Source organism: Anguilla anguilla, chromosome 1 (genome assembly GCF_013347855.1).
Source record: "Anguilla anguilla isolate fAngAng1 chromosome 1, fAngAng1.pri, whole genome shotgun sequence".
In the NCBI taxonomy this organism is placed as follows: domain Eukaryota; kingdom Metazoa; phylum Chordata; class Actinopteri; order Anguilliformes; family Anguillidae; genus Anguilla; species Anguilla anguilla.
The window spans coordinates 46,018,354-46,042,339 of record NC_049201.1 but is presented as its reverse complement, the minus strand read 5'-3'; the positions used below and the strand labels follow the sequence as shown (position 1 = coordinate 46,042,339).

The 23,986-nt window shown below is 41.7% G+C and overlaps 1 protein-coding gene across 3 annotated transcripts in view; it reads right to left on the bottom strand.

Annotated features, from left to right (window-relative positions):
* The window catches only part of col14a1a (collagen, type XIV, alpha 1a), a 113,684-nt gene that overhangs the window by 62,700 nt on the left and 26,998 nt on the right, over window positions 1-23,986 (bottom strand). For all 3 annotated transcript variants that reach the window (XM_035389260.1, XM_035389270.1, XM_035389280.1), the window contains exons 6-19: window positions 20,393-20,548; window positions 19,906-20,025; window positions 18,066-18,230; window positions 17,554-17,715; window positions 15,595-15,752; window positions 14,622-14,751; window positions 12,242-12,387; window positions 10,546-10,675; window positions 8,162-8,301; window positions 7,601-7,727; window positions 6,868-7,007; window positions 5,977-6,109; window positions 5,617-5,667; window positions 1,012-1,154 (exon numbers count right to left, since the gene is read on the bottom strand). In XM_035389260.1, coding sequence (XP_035245151.1) covers window positions 1,012-1,154; window positions 5,617-5,667; window positions 5,977-6,109; window positions 6,868-7,007; window positions 7,601-7,727; window positions 8,162-8,301; window positions 10,546-10,675; window positions 12,242-12,387; window positions 14,622-14,751; window positions 15,595-15,752; window positions 17,554-17,715; window positions 18,066-18,230; window positions 19,906-20,025; window positions 20,393-20,548 — 1,901 coding nt within the window. The remainder of the gene's footprint in view (window positions 1-1,011; window positions 1,155-5,616; window positions 5,668-5,976; window positions 6,110-6,867; window positions 7,008-7,600; window positions 7,728-8,161; window positions 8,302-10,545; window positions 10,676-12,241; window positions 12,388-14,621; window positions 14,752-15,594; window positions 15,753-17,553; window positions 17,716-18,065; window positions 18,231-19,905; window positions 20,026-20,392; window positions 20,549-23,986) is intronic.

The window sequence follows — 23,986 nt, the reverse complement described above, 5'->3', positions numbered from 1 at the left end:
TTGTGTTCGACCCTCTCCTCCATCTTCAGCGCCACTTGGGCCACAGCGACCAGGAGAGAAAATTAAAACGGTGGCGGGAGGGGACGGGGGGGAGAGGCGGGTGGGTTTAACTACCGGAATCGTTCATCGGAATCGCTCCCTGGAATCACCACAGCTCGACAGCTTCGGAGGGGAGAAACCAGGCAAATACTTTTTTTTATCTCAACACTGACACTGGAAATGCAGCAGGTTTGAAAGTAAGGAAGAGCCTGGAGGACTTGGCAAAGCAACATCCCTGGCAGATGTTTCTAATGGAGGACTTGTTAGTGACAAGAGTGTTTATCTAGCTAATGGGGGGAATTGAAGGCAGATTCGAAAGACTGACTAGCATATTATTCAGCTCCTAACTGTGGCTCACAGAAAACTACATATCCAATGCAAAGATTACACAGGACTTATCAATGCAGTGGAAACAGGCTGAAATGCTGATTTGCTGCTGTGCTGTTTGCGTTGCCCCGACAGCATGCAAAATGGAATAAAGACGGAGCAGGGAGCTGACATGTCACCGTGACAAATTCCCATGGTACCTCAGGGGACTCTTCCTGGAAATAGTGTGGAGACCAATCCCCAAACTGAAATTTAATCAAGGTTCAAAGAGGCAAAGACTAGTTTCCCCTGATTTTTTTCAAATCCAGAATTTTGGGTTCCATATTTTCCTGTTTAAGGAATTAACTCTTCTTCAGTGAAAAGCAAATCAGATCCTTGGGCTGTATTCATTCTAATTAATTTCTCTCATAAGCAGGGCAGCGGTTTTGAAATAGTGCACGCTAGAGCCTTATAGTAACATGGTGTTTTCCTCAACTGAATTACTAACCTTCCATGAATAGAACAAATTCCTGTTAGGGTGGAAATGTAAAACCCAGACACCCAGACTGGGAGCAATAAGCCCTTCTTCTACAAACGCAGAGTGTAAAGCCCTGCTCCACGCTGTGGAAGAAAAGTGTGCGGGGGAGGGGCGGAGCTCGTACTCACCGCTTCCTCTGCACGGTCACCCCTCAGGCTGACGTAGGACACCCGGTACTCCTGCACATTGGGGTCCTGCAGGTCCCAGGAAACCTGCAGGCTGAACGTAGTCTCCTCATTGATATTCAGGTTCTTAACTCCCAGGCGCATCACTGAGGGAGACAAGGCAAGATCATATACCATCCTTAGGCAGTAACACAGCATTAAATACCACCACAAACAATTATCACCTCATGATATACCATCATAAACAAATAGCACAACACCATACACCATCCCAAGAAAAGAACACCACATCATACACCATCATAACCAAATAGCACAACCTTATATACCATCAGAAGCAGCTAACGCAATGTTACACACCATCAAAAGACACTAATACTGCATTGTATATAATACACCATCATCAGTTGGTAAGAACATTTACATTTTGGGCATTTATAACACATTCATAACCATTTTTCAGGTTAAATACCTTACTAAAGGGTACAGCAGCAGTGCCCCAACTAGAATTCATACCTAAAACCTTTGAGTTACAAGCCCCGTTCCCTGATCATTATGCAAATAACATAACATTACATGTCATCACAAGTCAGTGACACAACACTACATACCATCACCAGTGGATATTGACATGATTTACCATAATTAGCAGGTAAGATCATATACTATCAGAAACAAAAACATCATCATATTCCATCACAAGCAGCTATCATACCACCGTGTAGTAGACGCAACCATCTGACACAACATGACTGTACATCAAAGAGATATGCCACTGTATGCCTGTACTGTAAATCTTAAGAAAGCTACGGTGTACAATCTTTTGATTAAAGGTTTAATTTGTCCATTTGATTAACTGGCCCTTAATGACTGATCACGATAAGCTTGAAGGACTTGGGTGTTGCATTACCCCTACATCACCTTAGAACACAGTTGACTGGGCATAAATGATGAGGTGATTTAACCAACTGACTGTCCGACCAACTGCCTGATGGAAAATCAAGGAAGAAAAACGCAGAGCAACTAATATTTCCTGCTTATCAGGAGAACAGTGCTTTAATGCTATCGGCGCAGGCGGTTGAGCTAAGTCAGCATACTCTTGATCACAGCTGTAACTGCAAGCACTTACAGCCAATCATAGTAAAAGTCAATAGCCCCTTTCACACATGGGGCTCTATTATCTGGAATCAATGTCGCAGGACGCATGGGTGCAGTCAATGGTGTGGTGAATGGGTACACTGGGCGTGGCTACTAAATGTTGGTATTTTCAGGACTACAGGTCTGGACGCACAGCTCAAAGCATGAGCTGCAGGTCGAAAATGGGCTGGATTATGATGTGTATGTTATCAACAGGTGTTCTTCAGCTGAATTAGTCAATCAAATTACCTCTTTTTATTTCCTTTAAGAGCAAGAAGCAAAGCGCCTTGGCATACTGCCAATTCCGTGGTCTACTACTGCCATCCGCAAATCGATTTTCTATTGCTATCCCTAAAAAGATGTATACTGTCACTATAGTAATGCATTTGTTTCACAAAGCTAATGCCCAACTGAACTTAATCAGTTAACAATATTGCATGCAATTGCAGTCAATCATCAATTTTTTTGATTGCGAAGTAGGATATTATAATGAAACTAGTTTATTTGTTTATATAAATGACCAAATAGACAACCGCTAACGAATGATTTCACCTAGAGACACCTATGCCTTGACACTATACTCCAACATTTGACTAATCAAGCATTGAAATGTGCAGTTCGACAAATTTATGTATGAATAAATGAAAGTCACAAATATGAGTTAATCTATTTACCAAAGTTGTCTTTATTCATAAACACTAGAATATTGATCACAATAATTACAACAGTGCCTATTTTAAAGTTTTGTAGCCAAAAGTGAGTAGTCTACATCGTTTCATTTTAACATTTTTTTGCAGCTAGATTTGAGAGTAAATATTTTAAAATAAAATAGGTCAGATAGGTCTGTGATTTGAGGGATTAGAGTTTAGTAGCCTATTTTACTCACAAAAAGGCGATGCATTTTAGATCAAGTAGACAAGTTGATATTATGTTTCCTAATGGCACTGAACAATAAGAGTGCATGTCAGACCAACATGGTACAGTGTGAAGCCAATTAATTACCTACAGTGAGCAATTAATGTGCACCATTATGCCTACAGATTGAAATAAATAATAGTCAATGGTTAGCCTTTTATTAAGATAACTTAAAAAAATATATATTGACTTGAATGTTGTCCTTGGTGTGTCATGGCGCATATAATCATTTTAACCACAGGGACATAATTAAAATTAAAAGACTATTCAAGTTCAGGTACATTGTCATTCTTCTCCTTATTGATGTGTGTAAGAAAAAACAAAACAAAATACAGTGCCAGGATCCACAGTTCAGTATAAGAACAACATAAACTATTAAAAACAGAAATAAATATGGCAATTAAAATTATTTAAAAGAAAAGGGACAGTGAACAATAAAATGCAAAGTATGCATTTTTCCTGCTTGTGGGATATCAAAGTCAAACAGGGCAGCATATGATCCACGAAAACCATTGATTGGATTTTGAATAGACGGCGATCATGCACACACTGCATGGGCAAGCACAAAAATAAGCAAATCGCCCTACGATGGGCTTTGGCAACTCACACCATACACCTGGTCTGAGCAGGCAGGTGGTGGCAAGGTGACAAATCGCAGACCAGGCAGACCGGAAAATTGCAATGAGTTGCACCAGAACTGCAGTCCGCTGCTCAGTCTAAACTGACGCACCGCCCAGCAGTGAATCTCCTCCCACTACAGCAACTGGCAAGCCAGGAAATTACCAAACGGCTGAAAATCCATGACAGAAATACCACTTTTCCAGTGCGACGGCTTGCAACATGCCATGTGCCAGCCGGAAAATATAGCCCATGGAAATCGCAACATTGCCGGAGTTCAATTATCCAAAATAAAATTCAGGGTCTAGTCTGCTCACACATGACATGACTGTTCCGGATAGATTAGGCAAGGCAGGATGTCCACCCTCTGAGATAATGGACGAGTTCATCGTCAAACCAGCCAGATATTTTTCTGAATAATAGCTTTAGCAGCAATGTAAATCCTACCAACACAACAGGGTTTATAAGTGGTAGTTTTAAGATAACGAATCACACCTTTTGCCAAAATAGCTCAGTTACAGTATATGATCCCAAATAAGTAACGTTAGATAAACAATTGTTGTTTTTGGTAAAATGCAACTAAAATAATTCTGCTAGCCAAGTTACATAACTAGCTATAAGTGTCATTGCTAGTTATATGTGTTTTATGTGTTAGCCAGCTGTAGCCCCATTGGGTAAAAAAGTAACTTAAAACTGGAATAGCTGGATACAAAGGGAGAGTATTGCACAGTACACAAGCAATGTGGTAATGGTGTTCTTTCAATACAGTGACACTGTTTATTTTCCTCAAAAAATCACTCAATGCAGTTCCAATATCTTCCAATATGTGCTAAGCCTTATATTTGTGCAATAACTGTTGAGAAGGCATGTTCAGTCAAGTACTTTATTAAAGAAATTGTGCCCAAAACAAAAGCTCTTACATAAAAACGTTGTAAACTTTTTCATACTCTTTCCAAAAATGTTGCTGCTTCTGTTCAGACTACAGCCATGGTGGAAGATTTCTGCACATCATACTAGGTCCTGACCCGACAAATTGGAGGAATGTCTTACATGGCAAATCAACTCCTGGCTCTGGTCACACAGGATGCCAACACGGAAAATATATGGATTAAGATACATGTGTTAAAATGGGCTAATGATAAGTCATGACATAGGAAACTATGAGCCACAAGATGTTTCCAGAGAAAGAGGTACACTTGAGCACCAACAAAAAACAAGAAAACAGCCTTCACAAAAAAATAAAAATATTAGGGGAGAGCAGGGCATAATCTACCATGGGGTAAAATCTAACTCTGACTTTTTAAGTAGATGCATCAAGCTTGAATGTATTGTATTTCAGGTTAAACACGCAGAATTACCATCTCTCCAACGAATAGTGAGAGAGTTCAATATGTATTTTGGGAGATATTGCCAAAAGTCTGTTTCGGCTATATGCAAGTGAACTTTTTTACCGAAAGTGTTTTTTTGGCTACTGTAGTGTGTTTCAAGAAATCCAAATGTATGTAATCGAAAAAACATATAAATTAAAGACTGTTTGTATCATATAACATGTAATTTTATTGAATTGCCTTACTTTGTTTTAACTTTTAAAACTATTCAGACTGTTAGATTTTACCCTAACCTCAGGCTACATTTCACTCTTGGTCCTTTCGGTCAGATTGCTAATGAATGGTATGTTCCAGAAACTTCATTGTGGTGTGTAATCATATCTAAGGGATGTAGGTTGTTTGTCTTTTTTGTTTGTAAAAAGGTTAATCTATCTCTGGTAATATTTTCAGAATTGAGCCAAATACGAAAGTTAGGATTATTTCCCCGCTCTTCCCTACACTGCATTCATTTATCAGATTAATTCATCCGGAGTGACTGCCAATATACATTCAATTCATATTCTATAAACTGTACCCAGCACTCGTACGAGCCTGAATGAATGTTCTTTACCTGCAGCTGTGGTAGTGGTTGTTGTTGTGGCAATGGTTGTTGTCCTCGCCACTAAAATCAGAAGACATGGTTATACAAGTGAGATCATCCAAACATCAGCTCAGGCAGAGAAGCAAAGACATCCTTGTTCAAGATGTTTCACATTAATGAGGAAAATATTAAATATTTGAATTTTGTCACTCAAAACTTTCATCTTGTCTGCAAAGTTTGTATGTAATTTGACTTACAGTAGGGATTCAAAATAATGTTATAAGTGTATGTATAAAACAGGCAACACTGACAGGACAAGCAAATGAACATCAGAAATTGCACAGTGTTTTTTCAGTTTGTATCTGGGAATGAAGGCGTCTGCTCTCTTACATGTTGTCTCCAGGGCAGTCACTACGTCACTCTCTGTCTCGTCTCTGAAGATTGCAGATAGCGACACCTCATAGTCTGTGAATGACCGCAAGCCAGTGAGGAGGAAGGAGTCATCAGCTCCATTCAGAACAGTCTTTGATAAGGGACCAGAAGAAGAAGAAGAAGCATCAGGCAACAATGGGTTCATTCAGGCACAGTAATCAATCAGGTCCAAAAAGCTGTTAGAGTACTGATTGTGATGGTCCCATCAACAGGGAAGTGGGCGGGGTTAATTAGAATCAGGACACTGTGTTTTAGCGTTTCTAGACTTGGTGCTGGAATATTCCACCAAGCCTCAACAGCAGTATTTCTGGACTGCCTGCTCTGGGTAAACACATTGACCTGAAGCTATCTTTAAATTACAGCTGTGGTAAATCCTGTAATGTCATAAAAATCCTTTGATTAATTTTTTCCCCCACTTATACATTCCCAGCAGGTCGTCCTTGAATTCTATGCACACTTTTCACAACCTAAGCACAGCTCTGCTGTTACTTAGAAACATAGAGCAGTGACTCTCCATTTTCAGGAGGAAAGATGAATGCAGTTTTTCGTAAACAGTTTTGATGAAGTTTCCCAGGAACTGAACTTGAACTCTCAGAAACTCCATCACTTAGGCAGTCAGAGAAGAGAATGTTACAGGGTCTGCTAAGCAACACAAAACTCTGCATGACTTGCAAAATAAAACTCTGCAGTGCTTATAGTTCAAAAGTCCAAATGCATCCCATCCACAGTAGTCCAATAGCACACTTAGACACCTTATCCTGAGACTAAAGGAGTGGACTGTTACTATGGCAACCATACCATCCAACACCCCCCCCACCCCCACCCTCAAAAGGACACGTTAACACTGACCTCTTCTGCATCTCCACCGCTAATGGGCATCCAGTTCAGCTTGTAAAGGACGATGTCATCTGCAGCGTGCTGCCAGCTGACCCGGAAGCTGTCTGTGGATACTTCGCTGGTCCGGAGGTCAAGGGGCTCCGGCACCAACTCTGAAGGAAGCAGACATGACACTCATCAGCCAAGAGCAGTGATTGAAAGACTTAAACTGGAGGGAAAGTTAGCAACATTCTGCTAACCTCTCTTGCATGCCACACTCTACAAACTAAATAGTGCTCCAAGATCACATGACAGAAAATCACAGATAGCCAGCAACACAGTTTAACTAGAGTTATCTAGACCTGCTACTCAGCCATTGCAAAGAATAGTTTCAAAGAATAATGGTAGGCTGCCCATTAAGTATGTTTTTATTATTTATTCAAGCCCAAATACATTAATTCTTCAGAACTGATATCAGAGTAAAACTACAGGCATAATGTAATCAACAATTATATCAACTTACAATTAATTGTTAGTCAAAAAAAAAGTCAAGTTGTGATTTCAGCCAGGCTAAGATAGGCCTCACTGAGGTTGGGCTCAGTTGCATTTCAGTTCAGTTCATTCAGAAGATACTCATTGTACATCATTGGCATTTTTCAGTTCATGAATTTAATTCCAGTTCAGTTTCTGAATCGACTCAATTTAAACAGAATTTATGGCACGCCTGGGACTTGCAATCGGTGCCAGAGTGAGAAATAGCTCTTACTGGTGGTGAAGAGGTCAGTCAGGGACTCAGACTGGCCCTCGTCATACAGTGCGAAGACAGCCACTGTGTATTCGGTCTGAGAGGTTAGGTTCTTCAGCACCAGAGAAGTAACGGGACCCACATCCAACTACATCACGACAACAGAGACACTACATCATTATACCGCTTGTGATGGCTTCCTTACCAACAAATATAATGCAACTCATTATCACTCATTAGTGATTCTTGAGACTCTTGCCGGTTCTAAGAAATGGTTAGAATGTTATTGATATTAAGGGAGAACAAAACTGACAGTCTTTTAAAAAGTAATATTTTTTATTCAGGAAAAAATTTAGAAATTACTATGTAACACTAAAATAGCTATTCATTCTGTTTAAAACATTTTTTACATAACATTTTAAAGGAGTACATTCTAAGAAACATTTTTAAGGCAGTATATAGAGAATGCAAATACCTTGTAAACCTTGTTGGTTTAGTATTAGTATTTGTTTGCTCTTTTGTATTAAAGTACTTGGCTAATCATGGTAGACTATTGTGCAGAGAAGTGTGAACAAGACTCACTTCGTGGGTTGGACCGCCATCGGTTGAGATGTACATGACTCGATAACCCCTCACGGCCTTGGATGCAGGGTCCCAAGTCACCCTTGCAGAGCTGTGGTCAACGTCAGAAATCTTCAGGTTTTGGGGTGGACTCAGTGGCACTGGGAAAAGTATCACCAAGGGGTCAGAAGTCACCTCCTCTGCGGACCTAACATCCTTCTAGTATAGTGGTTTCCAGACTTCCCAAGCCCATGACCCATTTAATGAGCAAATACATTTTCTGTGTCAACGTCTCAAGCTTCTTATATAAATATGAATACAGCCATCTGTTGAAATATGGAATTCAAGTGCTTGAACAAATGGCAAATGCATGTTCACTAGTGCAATGCATGTAAGTAGGGTATAATTCACAATTTAGATGATATACAACAATAAACAGAAATAAAAAAATGTATTTTTTCTACATTAACTCACAACCCAGCTCAACACCTTTCACAGCCCACCATTAATTTCTTTTAGAATACGTTCCAGCTAAATTTCAGACGTAATTCACCATTTGGCCGTTCTCAGCCATAGGAAGCTTCAAAGCACTCGGCCAGCATAGTCTGGAGATAAGACATAGCAGGAACTGGAAGTGGGTTAGCCATCTGAGGTGTGAATGTGTGTATGCGTGTGTGTGTGTGTGTATGTGTGTATGTGTGTGTGAGAGAGAGGGGGGGGGGGGGGTGTCTATGCCCCTCACCCCTCCTCTTTTCCACTAGTTGAAGCCAGTTTGGGAAACTTGGAAACAAAAACTTTGTTAGTCGGAAGTGGGCATTGGAGTCCTGCATCTAGGTCTGGCGTTCCACGTTTTATCTCTGGACTTTAGGAATATCCTGCTGTCTTTTGTTTTTTGAATTTTGGTCTTTGCACATCCTTGGATTACTTCGGGACAAAATCTGTGGGTTTGGTATCTGTTTTCATTCCTTTCTTGTCTGACTGCCCATGTCTTGGTAAAGGTTGCTCTGCCTGTCAACGATTTTGGCGATTTAATTGATATATTTGATAATAATTATCAAATTGAATCAAATAAATATATATTTACATGTTGGGTGAGTGCAGTGTTTTAACTGTTGAAGCTCTTGAGTTCAGTTTTCAGAGTGCCGGACATCAACATCGGAAAATTAAACGTATTTTAATTAATCCTCATCTTGCTGACATAATCCTTTACCTTTGAGGTCTTTTGCTAAAATATTCGCTGTGATGTTAAAAATTAAAAAAGGCCTATCATTATTGGACACAAAGTATTTAAAGGATTACCATGGTGATTTTCACACCTTCTCGGTTTTATGTGCTATTTGCACAAGAGGCATTGAAGAAACACAATGAGTAAAGTATTAAATATGTCCGTTCTGTATTTTTGGAGAAATATGCATTTTAAATTTAAATATCGTCCTATTTTCAACCGGTTGAGAAAGTTGTCAACTTGGTGCGTCACGAACACAGTAACCACTCCCCTTTCCACGCCCCGTAAACCCATGGATAACTCGAGATAACATAGTTTGCGCCGCTGGCTTACAGGCAAGACAATGCAAATATTTGACTAACGTTAGGTTCACTTAAATTAGAGTGCCTTTTAAGGACTATTAGATTATTTCTGGTTATATTCATTTAGCTAGCTAGCTAACGTTAGCTAGCTAGGTAGTTTGCTTTCATAAGGCAATGTTATCGATAACGTTAGCTAGCTAGTTTGCTTTTATGAGGACGTTATAGTTGTGCTTTTATCTTAACTTGGCTAGCTAGATAGCAAAAATTATAATTGGATATAAGTAAACGTCCTTACCTTAGCTATCTATCGATACTTGATATACTACTAAGCTAGCTAGCTTGTGAAAAGTCTCCCAAAAAGAGCGCATATCATGGGGGTAGCTATGGTAACGGGGCACGGTCTGTCAATCATAGCTAACTGACAGTTTTCATTACCACGCCCAGACGGTTCGGGTGAACTTTTATAGTGGGAAATTTAGGCTTAGAAAAATACGTTTTAAAGTACATTGAAATGACTGAATAATAAAAAAATTATGCACATTTGTTTTGTTGTTGCCTAAAGACAACTGGGAAGTGTCACGTTCAACCACCATGTTACTCCTTTAAAGTCAATTCTTAAAAGGTTTATTTTTTCATTCAAGTGTAAAAACACTTCACTCACCCCTTTTTTACCAAAAAAGCGACTCAACTTCCACCTTAAGAAAGCCATGACTGGACCAAACTAAACACATAATGAAGATGACAACTGCATGTTGGACACCACCACAAAACTTTGACAGCAGAAGGAATACAGGGTCAACTACCCTTCAGGGAACCCCTCTCTGCCTTGTAGGTCATAACAAGGTTTGAGGCAGGTGCAGGAAGAGGAGAGGACTTACGTGTGGTCTCTTGGTTGGTCAGTGGGTCACTGGCCTCTTCTCCGTACATGGCGTACAACGTCACCGTGTACTCCGTGTCGGGGGTCAGTCCCTCCAGCTCTACTTCAGTCACCGAATCAGCCACCTTCACCTGCACAGGGACGTGGGTACAATCAGGCCACCACCAGAACCCAAATGTTCTCTCTCTCTTTTCCTCCCAATCTCTCTCTTCTAGTATGTTTTAGCTAGAATTATGTGATAGATTAATGGTTGGGTCAATGATGTGAAAAACATGTAGCCCAGGGACCACAGATGAAAATGAGCCTTCCTGGCTAACTCTGGCACATTTACAGTCACTATTACAGTTTTTTTTTAAACTACCTCCAATTAAAGCCCCATTTACACAAGATCCTGATTTGTCAGAAGAAATAATTAAATGTTTTTCTTATTGGCAAAGCACACCTGCTGAATTTGGGGGGCCTTATTTGACATTGGAATGCCAACCTGGACAGCCTCATAGTAATGAAAGTTTATGGTCACCAGATACTATACTCTTAATGAAACAATTTGCACAGGGGAATAGTTTTTTAACACTGATTAAACTAGAATGCGACACTCAGGGAACATTCAGCAATGTTGTGTCTGGTAACTGTTAAAATGTGGTGCAGCTGAACCTGGACCACTGACAGGGCAAGTGCCAACTGTGGACAGTAGCCCCTCAGGCGTGTCACAATTGTCACAATATGCCTCACAGCATACCCCTGCCAAAATCCCCACAAAGCAAGCCAAATGCAAGGAAAATGCCATGTAGAAACCTTAGGAGGAACCAGACTCATCATGCACCTGCACTCACAAGTCTGCTTGATTAGCTGCACACAAAATGTCTTCCTCCAACTCATGTCTGTGTGAGCTCATTTAGCAAACTGCGGTGTGATAAGAAGTGGTCACTGACATCATGTGCTTCAGAGTAGAGCACATGCTTTTCTGCACTCTCCCAAATCGATAGCGGAGGTAGCAGTAATGAGTGCTGATAAAAAAGGATGATTGGGCATTCCAAATTTGGAAGAAAAGGGGGGTAAATGCATCAATATATGCGTTTATAAATTATTAATAACTTATTATACTTCATAAATATTTTTTGGGTTAGTGGTCATTGATTAATATTAGTAAATGCTTTATTACAAGATGCCAAGGTGTTCAGATAACAAGCTAACAATATGCTTTGCTAAGATGAGAGAATATTAAAAATATATAAATATAGATTTATATAAAATAAATATAAAATCTGTACCGACTAAACTTGTGTGGAAATTTTTGGAAAGGAAGTATAGGATTAATTTCCGAATCTGCAAGCCCTAGCCCTAATAACACAGGCTGGGCTATAAATCAATGTTGTATTTTTTAAGGTTCAAACTGCCCTGCAATCTAAAGTATTCCTCGATCACTGACCCTGGACTGACTTGAAAAGGATGCTCTGCTCGTGGGTTGGCTACAGTGTACAGTCGAGTGCCTCTGTAGAGTTTTGTGTTTCAATGAGGTGGAACAGCACAAATCACTGAGTCGAAAAACGTAATGACTTGGGACAGGGATTGCAAGGGGCTACTGTTACACGGAGCGCTCTGCAGGAAGATGGAAGGGCTTGGGCCAAATACTAGGCCAGATTCAGTGTCTCTGGTGGGTGTGAGGAGTATTAGGCAAGGTCCCCCTCCCCCCTTACCTCCTTCTCGTCTGTGGCCTCGGTGTCAGTCAGAGGGGCGTAAAGGATCATGTACCCAGAAGCCCCTTCCACGGGCTTCCACTGGGCCCGCATGGTGCTGTGGGTCACCTCCGACAGCTGCAGGTCATTCACCATAGGCAAGGCCACTGCGACAAAGTAAGTGAGGTCATGGTCCCTAATGAGGCTGCTGTGGACACAATCCCCAGCCCCTATCCCCCACCCCGCACCATTCTGAGGCCCTCTGCTACTGCTGCCTGCTCAGAATCTTGGACGAAGCACAGAAATGCAGGCTTCTGAATGTGTGTGTGTGTGTGTGTGTCTGTGTGTCTGTGTGCATGCGCGTGTGTGCGCATGTGTGTGGTAGAGTTCTCAAGTCTGACTCGATGCCCAATGGGGTCCGATCAGAACTGCTGGGTTCGAGCTAGGCCAGGCTTGATTTTATGGACATGGACATGGGCTGGGCTTGGCCAGAGGTGCAGCTTATCCCCCCTCCCCCCCGAATATCAGACAATGTTAGCTGTGAGTCGTATCCTCTCTTGTTGCAGCTGAGCTCAGCGCTGAAGTGCAGGAGCTGTCCTCTCCTTTGTGGTGCACGATTCCAAAACTACATTGTGTGAAAAACAGGGCTTGTAGCAATACTAAGAATTAAATGTCAATTTTCCTTGATTAGTTTTAACAGATTGCACATTAATCTAAATGATCAATCACCAGTAACAAGAGGTGCATCGTGGGATTTGCGGTGCACTCCCAGGCTCCCACAACATACAACACAGGGCCCAACCAAAGCAATACCCACTAGAACTGTTTTGGAGGCTCGTTTTTGTAATTTTGTAGCCTATTGACCATTTTATTTTATTTTTTCAATTTAGCTTATCTTCTCAAGTAAAGACAAAGTTCCCTGAGAATGCAGGCTAAAAGAAACACGTCAACATTGACTTTTTTTTAAGCTTGCAATGGCTACTGGGCAATTGGCTGTTTGTTGTCAGTCTTTGTTAGCCGGCCTACTTTAATTTAGTTAATCTGCATTGAGAGCAATGCTATTTATTTTCATTAAGCCTAATTGCTTAAATAATGTGCAAGTTGCATTTGTGTTAATAAAAGCGTTTTAAGCCATGAAATGACCCATGGAGCTGTGCTTAGATAGCTGTTGGCTGTGCAATCTGCGAAATGTGAATCCTGCAAAGACGATTAGGAAGAGCATACAATAAAAGATATAAATTCTCACATCCGGGTGTTTGATAAACTGATAAATTTTGTTTCTATAATCAATACAATCATCAATATAATTAATACACATAGTCATAAATAAACCAATAATCATTTATTCAAAATAATCAATGTATTTTTAGAAATAAATCATGAAATAACAACAGTAGGCGTGAAAGGTGCCTTGAAAGGAGCCTTTTTTGGTCCTTGAGAATGAAGTCTCTCTCTTTCTCTCTCTCTCTCTCACTGCTCGCTGCTATGCTATGCCACAAGGCAAACTGGCACAGTGTGCTGTGGTTGTTTCTGGAAAATTGTTTTTTTTTTCCGGGATCAGGCTCAGTTCAATTGTTATTAGTCTGGTTTGGGTTTGGTTTTGGTTTCAGGCAAGGCTCTCTGAAGTTCTGTTTGGTTCAGGCTTCAATTTTTTGGCTGGCTGAGAACTCTATTGTGTGTGTGTGGTTTTGACTCATGAGGTGCGGAACTGATTCCAAGCACGGTGGGTCAGAGGGGAAGGAGGTGATGGACAGGAGGGAACATCACAGAAGTGAAAAATCATATGTTATTATGACGGAAGATGGTCTTTCTCATCTGTCACCTTCCAAACCACAGATATAAACCATCTCCAAGTCAACACTGGAATTTATAGTGTGGGTCACATATCCCTTTGTTTTATGTTACACTATCAGAGCCATTCTATAAGCAATATGGTTGGTACTGGGTCAAAATCAGGACATATTTCATTATTAATATATTCAAGAAGTTTATAATATCATACTATCACAGCTATCTTGTTTACTAATGCACAATACATTATTAAAATGCAAATGATGTTTTTTAATGCCATGTTAAGTTCCCATGGATGCGCTGAACAGTTAAAATGTTACATTTACACTTACACTTAGGTGTATCCAAACAAAGCAATTTGCAGAGCTTCCATTTTTTTAAATCGCATACTCATTTATACAGCTGGATATTTACAAAAGCAATTCCGGCTAAGTACCTTGCTCAGGGGCACAACGGCAGTGTAGCACTTAGAAATCAAACATTCAGCCTCTGAATTACGAGCCCAGTTTCCTAACCATTGCTGGGCCACTCCTGTAAGTGAAAGAGAGGAAGCTAATACAGCTCAGGGATGCTGTGTCTGTTGAAGGAGGGAGAGGAGCGGGGGACTCACGGGTGGTTTCTGTGCCCCGCAAGGCTTCGCTGGCCGCACTGGTGTACACAGCGAAGACGGCTAGCTGGTACTCTGTCATGGAGTTCAGGTGGCTCAGCAACACCGAGTTCTCGCTGCCATCTACTACAGCCTGCAGAGGGAGTAGGGGAAGAGTTTACTGACCCACCAAAACATCTGCAATTCTCAGTATCAGCTTAAAACAAGGAGCTTCAGGGTAAGGGCATGTGAATTGTGACAATTGTCTTACCCAAGAAACTTTCTACAAATGTACCTAATCAGCAACAAAACAGATAATATGCACCAAATAATAAAATGCTGGATGACGCTGAAATGTTGGTTTTACAACTCCTCCTGCTACTTGAACAAATGACGTCCTAGAGCTAAGTTGATAAGTTAATTTATTGAATCAGGCGTCATAGTGCTGGGGTACAACAAAAAGTTTGTCCCACGCTGGCCTTCCTCAGATAGGACTGGACACCCATGGTAACTGAATGATTCATTGAGACGAATAGTGTACCACAATGTGTTGATTACTTAACCAGTGGCTTCAGAAAGTGTAATATAGAAGAAAAAGATAAGTCTGGAAAAGCTCATGGCTCTAATCAGGAGCATTCCACATTACTGTAATCAAATCAGCCCTGGACAGTTTCTGGGATAGGCTAATTCTTATGTCATTGAACTGTAGGGGTCACCAGACAGACTTTTAGTGGTGCTAACTGGACTTATCATCAGCCAACTGAAGAACTGACAGATGAAGTTCAGCTGGCTAAGAACAATGAAGTTTCCCCACACACTCTCTTCGTTAAGACGTGGAGCACTTAAATTGACAAGCGTGCTGATGAAAGCGGGGAAGGAATAGAACACTTGGCAATGCTGTCATCTATCTTTCTGACAGTCGCACATACATCACAGGGAGAAACGTGCGGGAGTGAGGTAACTCGACGCTGGTCCGGAGGGGCACGGCTTTGATTACCTCCTCAGGCTGGCCTCCCTGGGTGGGATAGTACACCACTCGATACTTTTCCACAGCCCCTGGGGCGTGGCTCCAAGAAACCCGGAAGCCTTTCGCTGTCACGTCCGATGTCACCAGGTTCTGAGGGGCACCCAGAGTCGGCTGCTCGTCAGACTCTCCTGAAGCGACATTTGCATCCAGTTTTTTGACAACAGAAAATCACTGCACACTCCATATCTACCCACTGTACACTCCATATTCACCCACTGCACACTCCATATGTACCCACTCCACACTCCATATCTACCCACTCCACACTCCATATCTACCCACTCCACCCTCCATATGTACCCACTGCACACTCTATATGTAACGTACCCACTCCACACTCCTTATGTACTCACTCCACACTCCAAATGCACCCACTCCACATTCTATATGTACCATACCCACTCCACACTCTATATGTACCCACTCCACACTCCAAATGCACCCAGTCCACATTCTATATGTAACGTACCCACTCCACACTCCATATGTACCCACTCCACACTCTATATGTACCCACTCCACATTCTATATGTAACGTACCCACTCCACACTCCATATGTACCCACTCCACACTCTATATGTACCCACTCCACATTCTATATGTAACGTACCCACTCCACACTCTATATGTACCCACTTCACATTCTATATGTAACGTACCCACTCCACACTCTACATGTACCCACTCCACACTCTATATGTACCCACTCCACATTCTATATGTAACGTACCCACTCCACACTCTATATGTACCCACTCCACACTCTATATGTACCCACTCCACATTCTATATGTAACGTACCCACTCCACACTCCATATGTACCCACTCCACACTCTATATGTACCCACTCCACATTCTATATGTAACGTACCCACTCCACACTCTATATGTACCCACTCCACACTCCAAATGCACCCACTCTACATTCTATATGTACCGTACCCACTCCACACTCCATATGTACCCACTCCACATTCTATATGTACCGTACCCACTCCACACTCCATATGTACTCACTCCACACTCCTTATGTACCCACTGCACACTCCATATTCAACCACTCCACACCAGCAATGAAGGCAGCATTAGAAACATTTGGTCAAAATTCCATCCCTCTTTATCAAATCCCTCAGAACTCTGAGAAAATACCTTACATACAACCATGAAATGTCATCACAAGCCAAAATGAATTCATTTGTCTACAGGCTACAACAGGCAGATCTAACAATATGATACAGTATATCCCCTTCTTATCTCCCTGCATTGGAACCTATATCAGCTTGCTGTAAAACCTTGGTGCTAGCCTATCAGGCAGCTAAAGGCACTGCTCTGTTATATCTTCAAAAGGTCACATCTCCAGTCTATTCTGGTGGAATGAGCTTCCCACTGCTGTCAGGACAGCAGAAACCGTTTTCAAACACACACAGAAGACCGTCCTCAGACTGCATCTTGGCCCTCCTTACCCTCCTTAGTTACTCTTATCATTTTTTCCCCTTGTGGAACAATATTATAGGGGTAGCTTTGTAACATTGATTACTTGTATAGAGGTATTTACTCATGTTTACGATACAAATTGTTGGTTTGTTTGGCTAATTATAATGACTTATTGATTAGAAAAGAGCCTTCTGTGCCTTCTTAGTGATATTTTGTATTCCTGAGACTAACACTGATCTCTACTGGATGACAGCCACTTCTGCTAAGTGATTGTAATGTAATGTAAATGAATTTTAAATTCCCAAAGATGTCTGTCACTTTTTGAAGCAACGCAGGCTTGGTTTACTTGTGTAATTTCTTGATTCTTGATAGTGGACATTCTCTTTACTGTAAATCGTAGTATAACGGAAGGACTGTTGATACTACAGAATGTTTCAGTCAAATTCCTTGAAGGGTTGTTCATACTATATGTGGTTTTTGGAGAAGACCAAACCTTTGATCTCTTTGTCCTGCTGCTCGACTCGGTCGCACACAATCTTGGTCAGGCCCTCCACTATGGAGCTCATGATGCTGAAGTCGGCCACGTTGTAGACGTGGGTCTCATCGGGCTCTGAGGCGATGGCCTTCAGTTCATTTTCATCCGCGTTCTTCACACCTTGGGGTGGAGGGAAAGACACCATAACGACATCACTCTCTTTTCTGCTCTTCTACAAGTCAATGGAAGGTCTTTCCAGCACAGAGTTTCAGGCTTTGTTCTAATCTGCAAATACCAGCTATGATAGCTGCTCTTTCATCATGGAGATGTACGCTTGAACTTATTGATGTAACCATATGTTTGCATCATGCTTTTATGAAATTTGAAGATTTCTCAGCTTCATTTAATATTTACTTGTGTGAAGTAGCAAGTTTGGTATGATACACTCTGAAGGTTTAATTCTGAGTCCCACAACATTCTGAGAAAACACAAAGGGACATTTCAAAGCATAATAAGGCCCTTTTTCATACCAATGGCAAAAAGCTCAATGCCCGCATTGCGAAGGCTTTCCGCGGGAGGAATGACATCATCTTGGGATTTTCCATCTGTGATCAGGATCCCAATTTTGGGAACATTGGACCGAGATCCAGACTCTGGTTTGAAGCTGTTCTCCAGGATATAGGTAAGTGCAAGGCCTTAAAAAACACACGGAGGAAAAAAAGTGACAGAACATTCATCACACGGTGACAAGTCACTCCATTGTAGAACAGGAAAAAGCTGCATGCTTAATATTGACTCACGCAGGTGCCAATAGCTTAGCTGACCCACAGTGACAACCTCTCACAATGTCTAATGAAATTGGCACGGTACGGGTGTGAGAATAATAAATTATATACATAAAATTTTATAGGTACAGAGTAACATTTGTTATAGAATGTAATTTAAGCAGAAGAGAAGAAAGAATGAGTCCACACACTGTTTCAAACACTGACAAGTGACAATACAGCCATTTTTCCACCCACATAGCCTTCATCAGGTACAAGACATTCTTTCTGTCTATGAAATGGACCAGAACAGACAGTTAATAGAGCGGTCATTGTACCCATTAGCATGAACCAGGGTAGGCCGCAGCACAGCGGTCGCTGCTCAGAGCAGGCAGTTAAATAGCAATCACTGTGCCCCTCAGCATGGAACAGGTCATGTGGTCACACAGTAATCACAGCACCTGTCTGTGTTAACTAGGTCTATCAGAGTCTGCTTGGTGGCTCATCTTGTTGAGGTGCGGTTCCAATGCATGGATGGGCCATACAGTTTGGAATCAAATCTGGACAGTGCCATTGCCGACTGTGGCTGGCAGCCCCACAGACAACGCATAACTGGCTCTAGTGTCACCAAGGGAAGGGAGCGTTTCAGCCCACAAGCTGCCTGTTGAGCTGTGTGTCTTCCACTGCCTGCATGAGCCCAACTTTGCATTGTGATAAAAAGTGCTCTGGAGGACAGCATTTGCTCTCCTGAATTGACAGTGAAGGTTGTGGCACAGAATAAATATGTTTAAGCATTCCAAATTGGGGAGGGTGCAACTATTATTAAAAAAGAATAATTAGGATTGGTGGTCACAGTTCAGTCACTTTGCCTGACTGTATGAGCCAGGGCAGGCAGCTACTTGGGGTGTGCAGAGACCTCATTATCTGTATCTGTATCTGTATCTGTTCAACCAACAAAATTATCTGTATCTGTATTCAGATAGAAGACCGGAAGTGAACGTGGTTTATACAGGAAGTCACGTTAAATCAAGCAAATGTTGTATTTTCTAACCTAATATTCATTGGCAATGCAATGCCATATAATTAATTATGAAATATATTTCCACATCCTCATACTGTACTTTTCATCTGTCTCTCTTTTCTTTTTAACTAAACTAAGTTTTATGAACTGTCTGAACCCTAGCACCCCTCCCACCCCTTTAACTGGGATATATTGAACAATCAGAAACAGAAAAAATGATTTATAAATTGAAAGATTCTGTTTTACATTGGAAATAGAAACTACTTACAGTAAAGATATATAGAAACATATCTTTCAGTTGAAGGGAATAATCTTAAATTTCAATGATGCCGCGTGTTAACATTACTGCAGTTTGCTAGGGAAACATGAATTACTCTCTCTCTCTCACTGCCCGTGTAATGTTAGATAGAGGCTAAGAGAACTCGACGTGGAGCTGATTTTTTTTTTTCCGAATCCAAATAATAACGAACCCTAACTTCAGGTAGAAGAAATATCTGTTTCCATCGCATTATTCGTGCTTTCCTGAATACAGTATTCGGATTCGGATATATCCCTAGCAGCTACAGTACATAGTGGTTACTGTACCTGTCAGCGTGTTCCCTCCTTTGTAGGGCAGGTTCTTCACTGCGTCGATCACAGAATCCTTGGTGGAGAAGGCATTCAGATGCCACTCAATCCTGGGGTCCCCGCTGTACTGGGCCAGGCCTGAGCACCCAAACACACCATTAAGGGAACCCACTCTACAACCTCACCCTTCCCTCATGCTGGCCTGGATTCCATCAACGTTTGGACTTAGACTGACCTATTTTATTCACAGACACAAATTCCAATCAACGAGCTTGCCAAACTATGTTCATAAAGGGAAAAAAAGAACTCTTGGATTTATATTCCATGTTGAACTTAAAGACACATTTTGATTGAATCCAGGCTTCAGCTAACTTTCAAACCCAAAAAAGGAGGAACAACTGAACATTATGTGAAGGCTAACAGAATGGAGATCATGCTCCCAGTGCAGGGCTCAATGCCATTGAGAGCAATGTTGTAAAGGGAAGGGCAATAATGCATCACTCACCAATCCTGGTCTTGTCGATTCCCACGGAAAAGGCGTTCACCAGGTTCTCCAGGAACATGCGAACCAGTCGGAAGTTTATCCGGCCAATGCTCCAGGAACCGTCCACCAGGATCACGATGTCCGCAATCGCCGGGGTGGTGCAGACAAACTGGTCCACTGCAGACAACCAGAGAAAGGCAGCCCATGAGCCCCTCAGCATGAAGGAACACGTAAACAGGGCTGTGGCTTCACACGTGAAACAATGACAGTGTAGATTGAGTTCAAGGCCTGCACCCCATCTAAGTGCAAAAGGTCACAACCTTTTGTGTTATTCAAAAGATGAAAATCAGGAACCTTTGAGACTGCTTTTAACAAATATTTCTTTATTGATTTTTTTTAGTTCATGACACAACATTAAAATGAATAGGAAAAAAATGGCAGTACAACAAATTGACAACATTTAGAGCAAGGTCCCTTTAGCACAGCTCCATTACAACTTGTAAAGTTTGTCCTAACCTGCCACGAGGAGATCTACTCCCCTTGTAGACCGTAAAACATCAGGAAGTGCCTGTAATGCTCTGGGTACTGTCCAGATCCAACAGATCCACTGTAAAATGTGTGGGAAAACAACCTTCTTTAAGGCCAGCGCTCAGAGATAAGCTGGAGACTGGATAAACACACATTTGAGCCCAAAGGGTGATTTATTCATTTCGGAGTGCACCATAAATCTGGGGGTTGGCTTAGAACGCATAACACTACGATACATCTTCGCTCCGGCCCTTTGTTTATTTATAGTTAGAGGTCCATCTGCCTGCACTCGACCAGCGTATCTCCCGCTGCGGTGAATGTGTTGGGCACCCACAAGTTCCTGCCTAATGATGTATTTCTGTTCCCGCATTTGAAAAAGGGCAAGTGGCCATTTCTAGCTGACAGTGAGTTACATCTGCAAGTCTGCCGCGAAGCTGGATAGCACTATGGGTGGCATTAGGAGGGGAAATTGATTGTGTTTGGGAGAGGAAATGAGAGGAGCACTCTTTGGATGCAAGAAAAGGCCATTTAGTTGCAAGGGAAATGAGAAATTTACAAGCTCATATGCAATTCACTAGAAACATATCTCATCCTGTGTGGTCAAGTCCACATCCATTATTTTAAAAAAAAAAAAGAAGAAATTGTGATGTTTTGCTTATTTAAATATAAATGAAAATTTGTTTATTTATACTTAATTTACACAAGTGATTTCAAGCTGTTCACATTCAATTTAATGCTGTAAACACAGCTGGAATTACTCTCTGTTCTGCAAAAAATGGGAGAAATAAACCTGACCTGTGTGCAAAAAAAGTAATGCATTCTGGGAGAAATGCAACAACCTAGCAAAAAAAAATTCTTGCTTTTTTCCTGTATTTCTCCCAGTTTGGAATGCTCTGTGCAGCGCCCGTTGCTGCAGACTATGCTGTTGATTCAGGAGAGCACAGAGAAGCACACACTCTCCGCCAAACCAGGCGATGTCAGCTACCGCTTCTTTTCACACATGAGCCAGAAGACACGTCCTCCGTGACTCAACGGGCAAACCATGACCAGCCAATCGATAAACAGGGGGTCCCTGCTGAACGAAACCCTCCGTCCCTGGGCATTGCCCTGCGGGGCTGCCGGCCTTAACAGAATGAGCCGCCCAGCAGCCCGGCATCTGAACAAGACCCGAAGTGAAAGCGCGATGGTTTCACGCACGACCGCGTTCCAATAAAAGGAACAAATCCAGATGTGATGCCAGGGAGGATCAGGCTTCGCCAGGGGTCTGACTCCTCGGTAATCCCCTTATTTGTGGAAGATTTGGGTCTCCAGATTAGGCTCACGGAGCCTTGTCTCCCTACACTTCTCTTCGTTCAACAGCACAATATAATAACCAGGCCATGATGTCACATGACCGCTGACAAGGTTTGTTTGGTGCATTGCAGGTGCTGTGGATTTCGACACTCTCCTCAATTGTGCTTGGAGGAAAGACTCTTCAGAGAATTCCCTTTTAATAGTCTGCTGGAAAACAAAGACAAGAGAGAGGGAGACAGACAGATGAGATGGAGACGCATTCCATGTGACAAAACATTGACAACATAATTAATCCACCTTTGTGTGCACAGAGGAGGATTGAGGGATTGAGGAATACGGAATAATGAATTAGTTACACGTGCGTGGCATGTTACAATTACTACACCTATTCATTCAGTGATGACATTTCCGCAACAAATGTGTTCACCCTCCAGACAACAAAACAATCAGCAGGGACAGTTATGAAACTGGCTTCTAAATTATATGTTCAAATCATATTTCCATCAGAGGATCATTGTGTTTTGGTGTCAGTGGGGGTAAGGGGTGGGGGTGGCGGGTTTAGGGATGGGTAAAAAGTAATTATCTAAGATTATTGGATCAGTGTTCTTCTACAGATTGTCGTGTTGGTACATGCTTCTCCTTAGTTGTTTTCTATTGACATCTTCATCTTTTAATGACAGCTATAAATACAGAAACTTAATATAAATAAACTAATATGTAAATTCCTCTCTCAGTTTTCCCAGGATAAAACATGCCGATGCCGCTGACCATAATGGACAGGTCCTCCACCAGTTCCAACAAGCCTCAGCACAGCAACGCTTTTAGACAGCAGTAAAAATTGTAATTTGCCATGTAAAAAAATGAACCACTTGGAAGTGAAAACAATAAAGAATAGTCAAGTACTTTGTGCCGATACGTGTCGATATGATAAATGACAATGCGTAGGACTTCCTTTGAAAGGGCAGGGTATAAGCAGCTAAAGTTTACCCTCTGTGGTTCCAATCTGCTCTCGACAGAAAGCACGCACTCTGCTTGAGCTGAAACTAAAGAGCTTTGGGCTTTAGTGCGTCTAATAGCCGAGCCGACGTGCACATCAAACAGATCGAGACAGTGCGTCTTTGGTGGAAGAGAGGTTATTAACTAGAGGAAAACGAGATTAGTGGGCAACCCTGGGACTTCGCCTTGCTCAGGGTGATCTCAGAGGACCTGGGCGGGACCCTTTCGTGATGTTTGGAATGTCTTAAAACTGCAGCCCAATTTTTTTTTTTCCAATATGAAGCTGTTGTTTTCTGCATCCCTCTTTCTTGCAGCTCACCATCATCGTCTTTTAGGGAATCAAGGGACAATTTTCCTATTCTTCCCAGATTGGGTAAACTGAGTTTTATTTCTAGTCTTTTTGTTTGCAAATGCTGCTATAAATAAATAAAGACTGAATGATTGATTGACTGGTGTCCTATATTCTTATTCAGAGGACTGAAGCATCGTGCTTCTAGGTCCCTCTCCAGCACTACTTGGACTCGCATGGAGAACATTGCTGATGCCTGTAAGTCATTCTGTCCCTCAAGGACTTCCATTCCACCTCTGACAAAGAGTGGTTAGAACTGCTTGACTCTACTGTCATTTAACAGACGCCCTTATCCAGAGCGACTTAAACTGCAAACACAACTGCAGGAATCAAAGTGCAGTCATCCCGCCGAGGGCAAAAGTATAGTCCCAAGAAATGCAGGAAGAACAAACAACAGCAAAGAACCACAGGCTCTGAAAACAAAAGAGAAATCAAATTGCCTGGCATGA